This window comes from Lipotes vexillifer, unplaced genomic scaffold (genome assembly GCF_000442215.2).
Source record: "Lipotes vexillifer unplaced genomic scaffold, Lipotes_vexillifer_v1.1 scaffold118, whole genome shotgun sequence".
NCBI classification, from domain to species: domain Eukaryota; kingdom Metazoa; phylum Chordata; class Mammalia; order Artiodactyla; family Lipotidae; genus Lipotes; species Lipotes vexillifer.
The window spans coordinates 307752-317782 of NW_006790289.1; the positions used below are offsets into that span (position 1 = coordinate 307752).

The 10031-nt window shown below is 35.3% G+C and overlaps 1 protein-coding gene across 2 annotated transcripts in view; it reads left to right on the forward strand.

Moving 5' to 3' along the window:
• Window positions 1–10031, forward strand: part of PHF14 (PHD finger protein 14) — a 206180-nt gene that overhangs the window by 65958 nt on the left and 130191 nt on the right. For both annotated transcript variants that reach the window (XM_007463526.1, XM_007463525.1), the window contains one exon: window positions 5313–5481. In XM_007463526.1, the coding sequence (XP_007463588.1) occupies window positions 5313–5481 (169 nt within the window). The remainder of the gene's footprint in view (window positions 1–5312; window positions 5482–10031) is intronic.

Genomic DNA, 10031 nt, shown 5'->3' on the forward strand with positions numbered 1-10031 from the left:
TTTGCGGTGGCCTCTCCCATTGCGGAGCACAGGCTCCGGACGCACAGGCTCAGCGGCCATGGCTCACGGGCCCAGCCGCTCCACGGCATGTAGGGATCCTTCCGGACCGGGGCACGAACCCGCATCCCCTGCATCAGCAGGCGGACTCGCAACCACTGTGCCACCAGGGAAGCCCTAGTTTTCAGTCTTTTACTTAGAGAAAGAGGTCCTGTTACTGCATCCTTATTTCATGACTAAGCCCTAGTTTGGGGCTTAAATTTCTACAGAGCCCACTGGTATACATTTCTGATGTCGCCAGTTTCTGCTTTTGCTGTCTTTATGCTATGCAAGCCTGTGTTAACACCCTTACTGCTATATCCCCCTTATGTTTGCTGCCAGCTAGAATTACTATGCAGTATGTTGCTTTACTTCTCAAATACCATATTCTGCTTGATAGACTATTCTAAGCAACTAGTCCAGTCAATAGTCCAGTCAACTATTCTAAGCAAATAGTCCAGTCTAAGCTGGACTATTCTGTCCAGCTCTTTCTTCCAGTATCAGCACTGCTTTCCTTAAGATACTAGTTCTAGATCTGGATGCTTTCTGTTTGGTCCATTCCACAATAGTTCACAGCGCTATGCTGGACTGAGTTAAGACATGTGACAGGAAAGAAGAGATGGTTAAAACTACAGAAGTAGTTATTGGTGGAGAATAGGGAACGGTTTGTTTTTTAAAACATATAATTTTGAACACTACCTTATATTCTTTCTAAGACAAGCCTGGTAAGGTATAAATGAATAGTAAGGGTTTGATTCGTTAGAGTAGTTCAAATAGTAAATACTTATTTTAATTTTGGGGTACTAATCTTATGTTTCCACCAACCATCTGATCAGAATTTGTCTTGCGTTTTCTAATTATTTAAAGAATATTATGAAGAGTATTACTTGACAGAGAATTGAGTAATGTTACTTAAAAAATATTACTCAGCATAATGTCCTCAAGTTCCATCCATGAAAAACTGTCGTGTGAAATCTTTGAAGACTGAAAGAGGTAATTTGTAAAGGAAAAAAAAGTAAATCATAAAGTATTTATAATAGTTGGGAAATAGAGCGTTACTAGATTTATTATGTTTAAAAATTCATAAAATTGTTTTTTCTTTTATCCTTTTAATCTCAATATATTTTTATTTATTCTTTTAAGACAAAAAGAAAATATGTAGCACAAACCCTTCTATGAAGAATTTTGCAAGTAGTTTTTTCCCATGTTTGTCTTCATAATTTATCTTTCCTTTCTCCCATTAACTCTTTTTTTTTAATTGAGCTATAATTGACATTTAACATTTTATTAGTTTTAGGTGTACAACATAATGATCTGATATAGATATATTGTGAAGTAATTACCACAATAAGTTTAGTTGACATCCATCACCAAACACATTTTTTTTCTTGTGATGAGAACTTTTAAGATCTACTTTTTTAGCAACTTTCAAACATACAGTGTAGTATTATTAACTGTAGTCACCATACTGTACATTACATCTCAGGACTTATTTATTTTGTAACTGGAAGTCTGTCCCTTTTGACCACCATTACCCGTTTTGCCCACCCCCTCCACTTGCCTCTGGCAACCACCTGTCCATTCTCTGTCATTTTGTTTTTGTTTTTAATATTTCACATATAAGTGAGATTATACAGTATTTGCCTTGGACTTATTTCATTTAACATATTGTCCTCAAAGTCCATCCATGTTGTTGCAAATGCCAGGATTTTCTTCGTTTTTATGGCTGAATAATACTCTATTGTATATATAGACCACATTTTCTTTATCCGTTTATCTGTTGATGGACACAGGTTGTTTCCATGCCTTGGCTATTGTAAATAATGATGTAGTGAACATGGGAGTGCAGATATCTTTTCAAGATAGTGATTTTATTTGCTTTGGATAAATACCCAGAAGTGGAATTGCTCATATGATAGTTCCATTTTTAATTTTTTGAGGAATCTCCACACTGCTTTTCAGAGTGGCTGTACCAGTTTACATTCTGAACAGTGCATGAGGTTTCCCTTTTTTCCATACCCTCAGCAGCACTTGTAATCCCTATGACAGTCATTCTAACAGGTTTGAGGTGATATCTCGTAGTTTTGATTTGTATTTCCCTGATGTAGTTTTCTGTAGGCACCTTTGAAGATTTTCCTCTAAAAAGTGGGGAAAGCATGGGAAAAGGCTTAGAAATAAGAAAAAAAAAACTATGGTGTGAAATCTTTGAAGACCGAAAGAGGTAATTTATAAAGGAAAAAAAAGTAAATCATAAATTATTTATAATATTTGGGAAATAGTGTTACTGGATTTATTATGTTTAAAAATTCATAAAATCTTTTTTCTTTGTCTTATGCAAATTACATTTTCTTTAAATTAAATTAGTATTCTTCCTTGTTTTAGCATTATACAATAAAAATTATTTTTCTTTAGTAATTAAGATTTTTAAAACCTCCTTAGGTAATTATTCTGAACATAAGTTATAGTGTAGGGTGCTGGGGATCAAGAAGGTACAGCAAATTGAGGAAAATCTCTTAGTATTTCAGTATGAAGGTAGTGCTTTGGCATAAATTCCTTACCTGAATTTTCATTATTTATACTTAAAAATCCATTTTTAATTAATGGAATTTTTTGATTACATAAGGTTATCTTTAGTACTATGCATAGGAATTATAGATTTTATAGATTCTCTTCCCTAATAGAATATATTAAGTAAAAATATACAGGATTAAGGTGAGTTTAGCTAAATTCATAGATAATAGCAGCTTAGTGGATTATTTTTTTTCTATTTTTTTAATTAATTTATTTTTTAGTGGATTACTAAAAGAAACCAGGTATGTGTTTTGATATTATGAAGGTTAATTATGACTTTCCCCCCAATATATGTAATTCCATGGAATTGGACAGGCCATGGCTTTATCCTCAGTTTTTATTTCTTAGGCTCTTGTGTACCGGTTAATGTAGCAGAGATGCTTTTTCATATCTTAAAGGCTATTTATAAGATGAGAACTATAGGGACTTCCCTGGCGGTCCAGTGGTTAAGACTTCGCCTTCCAATGCAGGGGCGGGTTCGATCCCTGGTCACGGAGCTAAGATCCCACATGCCTTGTGGCCAAAAAACCAAAACATAAAACAAAAACAGTATTGTAACAAATTCAATAAAGACTTTAGAAATGGTCCATGTCAGAAAAACCCCCAAAAGACCAAACCAGAAACAATATTGTAACAAATTCAATAAAGACTGTAGAAATGGTCCATGTCAAAAAAACCAAAAAAAAAAGATGAGGACTCTAGAGTTTAAAAGATTGCTGAAAGAGTTACAGGTAGTGTTTTCATCTGTTGGCTTTTTGTACTGCAAGTATCATGTGGCAAGTATCATGTGTCTTGAAATAGGAATAGATAAATTTCTGCTTTGGCAGTTACATTTTGTTTAGATTTTTCTGAGTTGTTCAGTGTTTTGTGGTTTTCAGAGCATAACATTTCTATTATCTGAGTGCTCTAAAGCAAGTTTCTTTGTCACCTAAATGTATTACTTTTGGTGGGGGTGAGAATGAGCATGAGAAGTTGGAGAATGTACTGACAAAGGTTATAGTTACAAAATGAGAAACAGAGGGGAAACAATGGAAATAATGGAAATGAGATGTCCATTTACCTGGAAATGAGGTTCTCTTCCATCCGCAGGGCTTGCTGTGTTTTGTTATTTATTTGCTTGTTTGTTTTTATTGTAGCGTGCTGTCTTTGTGCAGGGTAACAGCCTGAAGTGTAAACTTATGATTTTCTCATGTCTTTTCTGAGCCTTTCCCTGGGCAAGTGTGGTTATTTAAAATTTTTTCCCGTATATGTATTTTCTTTTGAAGGTCCTAGTCTTTAATGTCTGGTTCCCAAAAGGGGAAAAAGAAAAATGAAGGTGGGGGGTAAAAGGTACCAGTCTGCTAAGTCCTGGAAGTCACTTTGGACCAACGGGTGGGGTTTGCAATAATAGGAGGGGTCACCCACCTCTTTGTCTGCCATCATGTGATGAGAAGCAGCAATCAGTGATCAGAGCACATATCCCCAGTATTTGGAGGACAGGGTTCATTTTGTCCAACCTGGCTCCTAAAAGCTGTGACATGCTGCTGCAGGAACATGTGCACAGCTGCCTGCCATGTGGCTTAGGATGGGGGATAGGTAGCTGCTACTGTACTAAGAGCTGAAATGGACCAAAATTAACTGTAATTTACCTGTGCCAGCCTTTCCCTGGAAGTTGCAAGCTTTCAGTAGACTCCAGAGTTCCAAAATAGATAAGTCAGACAGATTGTGCTAATGTAATTGTTGTCTAGGTTGAGATTCAGATTCCTATTGCTTTCTATTCTGCCATCTTCCCCCCATATTTTTAAAAACGCTACTTTTTAAAGTTAATTAACTTACTTATTTTTGGCTGCGTTGGGTCTTCGTTATTGTGCACGGGCTTTCTCTAGTTGCGGCGAGCGGGGGCTGCTCTTAGTTGTGGTGCGCGGGCTTCTCATTGCGGTGGCTTCTCTTGTTGTGGAGCACGGGCTTGAGGTGGGCGGGCTTTGGTAGTTGTGGCACACGGGCTCGGTAGCTGTGGCTTGCAGGCTCAGTATTTGTAGCTCACAGGCCTAGCTGCTCTGTGGCATGTGGGATCTTCCCGGACCAGGGCATGAACCCATGTCCCCTGCATTGGTAGGCAGATTCTTAACCACCAGGAAAGCCCTAAAAATGCTACTTTAATACATTCTTTTCATAAATAAATTTATATATTTTCTTTTATACGTAGTAAAGGCCACCAACCAAAATTATCCATTTATTTTTGTTCAGCACTTCTTAGAGTCTGTTTTTACAGAACTTCCTTAGTTGGTATATTCAGTACAGCTTGCCATTAATTAAGATTCAAGGATATTATAGCTGTGACAAGACGTAGAGTCAGGGTCAATGAATACTTTGATTTTCTGGTGTCACAGTGTATGTCACTTGAGGAAAAATCATGATTTCCTAATGGAAACTATCTGGGCCTCTTATGTTGGTTCACTTAAACATGTGGCAGTATTACATGTGTTTTTATTATACTTATTAGGGATACATGGAATTGCTTGATGCATTATACTTATTGTTGTTTCTCTTACAGGAATGTATGTGCTTTTCTGTATGTATAATCGTTGTATACCCTATGGTCACATGTTCCTGTGTATATTTTCATGTATTCTAAACATATACCTGAATTTTGTATTTATAGAAAACATAGCTAATGCTGGAAGGTAAAAATAAATGTATGAACTTATATTTTTTTCTTTATGTAGGCAGTGTTCAGAATGTGACCAGGCAGGGAGCAGTGACATGGAAGCAGACATGGCCATGGAAACCTTACCAGATGGGACCAAACGATCAAGGAGGCAGATTAAGGAACCAGTGAAATTTGTTCCACAGGATATGCCTCCAGAACCCAAGAAGATTCCAATAAGAAACACGGTAATTTATTCCCTAGTTATCATAACCATTACAAAATTCTGAGGTCAAAATTTAAGGGGTGAGAAAAACAAAGGGTAAACATATACTCAGTAGCCAATGAAAGGAACATGTATATTGCTATTGGTTATTCTTAAAAGTTTATTTTATATTATGAAACATACCAATCATACATGAGAATGTACAGTTTTTATGTTCAACATAAAGCATAATAATAATGAAGGCCCATTGTGTTCACAAACCCACTTCAAAAATAGAATATTACCAAAGCCTTTGAAGTCACCTTTGAATCCCTCAGAGGTCACCACGTTTCTCAACTTTGTATTTCTCATTCACTCCTTTTTTTATACGTATTGATATGTATGTATATATGTATTCATAAATAATACATAGTTTTTCAGGGTTTGAACTTCATATAAATGGAGTCAGACTTTTTTCCTGTTATTTGATACTTTGACCAACATTATCTTGATTTGATTCACACATGCTGATCTGTGTAATTGTAGTTCATTTATTTTCACTAATCTGTAGTTTTTTATTGAAACAATAGATCATTATTAATTTATCTTTTGTTCTATAGTTTGGCAGCTTTGTTGTCTCCATCTTTTTACTTTTGTAAACAACTCATTTTTAAATATCTTTCTAAATGTCTCTTGCAGCACGGTAACAGGGAGTTAGGGTATATAGCAAGGCATGGATTTGCTTAGTTATAGGATATCTGCATCTTCAGTTTTGCTAGGTAATTCCAGTATTTTCCAAACCAGTTTACACTTATACCAGTAATGAATAAGTGGTATAAGTTTTGCTCCCAAACATGTTTTGCCCAATGTTTTAATGCTTTCCAGTGTGATACATGTAAAATAGTACATGGACATTTTATTTTGCATTTCCCTCAACACTTAGATGACTTAGAGCATGTATTTGTATATTTTTGATCAGTTGTATTTCCTCTTCTAGGATATGTATGTGCAAGTCTTATTCAGCTTTTCTATCACGTTGTTAGCCTATTTCTGATTGAAAATTCTTTGAGGTCAGAGTTATTACCAGGTGCCTGGGAGCTCTACCAACCTAAGACCATTTTAAATAAAAGTTTAGCACGTGTGTCTCTTCCATTACATGAGTAGTGTTAATTTCTACTCCAAACCCATGAGGGGTGGCTTGCAGTTATGAATTCTAAGGGGAGACATTTTTCACCTTCTTACCTTGAGCCAAGGCAGGCACATTTAAAAACTCTGCCTTCCCCTGAGGGAGATGTAAAAATGTATTTAGGGTTAGTTATCATCATTCATTTGTTTTATCTGTTTGGTTTTAGAGAGTCTTAATTTTTTTTTTCCTTAAACTAACAGTTTTCTCAAAAGTTTTTTTTTAATCTGTAGTCTGTATTACAATATAATCACTTAAAAGATTTTGTTTAAGAGAAATCACTTAGATTATTTCGTTCAGTTTTGTGTTATGGACTCATTTGAAATCAAAGAGGCAAATCTGGGAATTTTTATCTTTTAGATAATTGAAGTAGTTAATTTTGAGTGCTCTAAATTGATCAACTTGAAATAGTTTAATCTATAATTTCTACTAGTTTAAAACATTTTTTAGACTTCACAAATATATTTTGTTTACAGATGAACTAGAGAGAATTTTCCTTCTTTAAATAAGCCTGTTTGTTTCTATTTCTAAAATATTTTCTATAACTGTTTGTTGCTACTATCTGAAGCTATTCTTAAAATCTTAGAGAAAAACTTAATGTCTACAAAATTATCCTCTTATGAAACATTTTTTATAGTTTCTTTATTGTTTAAAGAAATCCTTAGGAACAGTATTATCATTTTTTAACTTTGGAGTTATCATATAGAGGGGAATTTTGTACATATTATAGTGATATTTATGTGCCCATAGTTTAGTATTACTTAAGATAAATGGGGTGTTTTTTTTTTTTTTCTAATTTACCTGTCTGCTTTTCCAGCCTAGAATTACAAGGAAGCTTTAAAATTTTCTAATGTAGTCCAGTTCCTCTCATCTTATTGTCTCTAGTTTTCTTGTGTTAAAGTTTTAGTCTTCTTGTAGATGTTGGTAGGTAAAAGACGAGAAAGGATTCTATGCCCAGTAATTTTAGGAAATATAGTATGGTTATTTTTTCTTTGGGGGGAATTCAAATGCATATTGAAGCTTTGAGAAATACTAATGTTTAGAAAAATGATTACTTTTCCTTATTTATCCTTTTTCCTAACTTATTTTATCAAAGAGCACTTCTTTTCAAGACAACATTTTATTGTGGCCATAGAGCACCATGAGGTACCATCTTTGGAAATGGTATTCTAGAGGCCACAGATTCCTTGCATCAGGATCACCTGGGGTGTTTGTTGAAATGTAGACTTTGGATTCATCCTAGAGCTAATGAATTAGAATTAGGGGGTTGGGCTAAGCAGATATCTTAGGTGTTAGTCTTATGCAGACTAAAGTCTGAAAGTAACTCTCTGGATAACATTTATGAATATTCTTCTCTGCCTTTGCTCCATCAGTCTGTACAGCAGTTCAGAAAACTTGTGATAAGCATATTCAGTTGGTCAGGTAACAGACTGAGGAACTTAAGAATTGAGAGATGTAGAAGAGAATGTTCAGTCTCTTGATCTTGATCTTGGCTGAGTTTCTATTGTTACCTTAATTTTTTTTTTTTATTAAATTTATTTATTTATTTATTTTTTGCTTTGGCTGCATTGGGTCTTTGTTGCTGCCCGTGGGCTTTCTCTAGTTGCAGTGAGTGGGGTCTACTCTTCGTTGCAGTGCACAGGCTTCTCACTGCGGTGCCTTCTCTTGTTGCAGAGCACAGGCTCTAGGCACCAGACTTCAATAATTGTGGCTCGCAGGCTCAGTAGTTGTGGCTCGCAGGCTCCAGAGCGCAGGCTCAGTAGTTGTGGCACACGGGCTTAGCTGCTCCGTGGCATGTGGAATCTTCTCAGACCAGGGCTCAAACCCATGTCCCCTGCATTGGCAGGTGGATTCTTAACCACTGCACCACTAAGGAAGTCCCTACCTTAATTTTTTATCAGTCATTTTTGTTTGGGTTGTATTAACGTTTTAAAGTTTCTTTTCTTAGCACTCTGTTAATTATGGGAATTCAAGTATATTACTGCCTAATAATAATTTGTTTAGTCAAGTACCTTTCACAATAAATAACTGATTTATCTCTCCCTTTAATATTTTAATTGTTGTTTCTAGTATCTTCCTACTTGCACCTTTTATTTTAGTACATATTTTACATTTTGGGATATTCCATCCTTAAATTCTTTCTAATAGTATTTTTGCTTTTGCTAGTTTTTTGTTTTTCTGGCCATTATTCATCAAAATATAGTTCATTTCACAGTAGTCATAGTATTCTATCAGAATTTTCAAGAAAATTTTACCCTTGTGACATAGGGGATTCATGACAGAATTTAAACTTCAGTTTCTCATTTCAAAGTAATAGCTCACTCAGTAAAACTGTTGAAATGATCATCTCTTCTAAAACTTTCCATTTCTGTTAAGTTTGTTATGTTCCCTTGGGTTATAGTGATAGCACAGTTTTTAGAAAAGTAGTTTGGGGTTATTTCATGCTAGTAAAAATGATTTCATCTTGTTTCAGATATCCATCTTGTACGATTATGAATTTATATTCTGTTAGAATAATTTTATTTTTAAAAATTCAGACTTTGCAGTATAATTAAGTATATATAGCACTTTAATCTGTTTTTTTTGAAGTCTGTCTCTGTGGGATTGTCGAAGAATCATCAAAAACAAAAAATGATCAGAACTACTATAGTTTGAAGTTCCATTTTTATTGAATATCTTTTCTTACCATCTGTTATTACTTTCTCTCCTTTTATACTTTATATCTTTATGTTTAAAAATAAAGTCATGGTGGTAGTAAGGGAGTGAAAGGGAGAAAGAAGGGATTCACATGTTGGAATATTTGAGTAAATCCTGGTATATTACTACTATTAATTTAACATCTTTTTAATCTATATTGCTAATAAATCCAACCATTTTATTATTCTCTATTTCTTCCTATTATTTGACCTTTGTGTATTTTACTTCATTACATTTTTCAAAGGTAGGTAAGTCAGAAGTGGATGTGGGGAATTAGTTTACTTTTATATAAGATGGTTTAATAATAATAATACCTAACATTTGCTGAGGACTGATCATATACCAGATACTGTAGTAATCCTCCACCCTACTCCCTCTTTAAAAAAATAAGTTACTTTTAACTTTTCATAACTCCTATATTACTCAAAATGAATCTGAGGCACAGAAACCTTAAGTAATTTACCTGTGATCTTACAGATAGTAAGTGGAATAGGAATTGAACCCAGACAGCCTGAATTAAGAACTAGTGTCTTGGGCTTCCCTGGTGGCGCAGTGGTTGAGAGTCCGCCGGCCAATGCAGGGGACACGGGTTCGTGCCCCGGTCTGGGAGGATCCCACATGCCGCGGAGCGGCTGGGCCCGTGAGCCACGGCCGCTGAGCCTACGCGTCCGGAGCCTGTGCTCCGCAATGGGAGAGGCCACAACAGTGAGAGG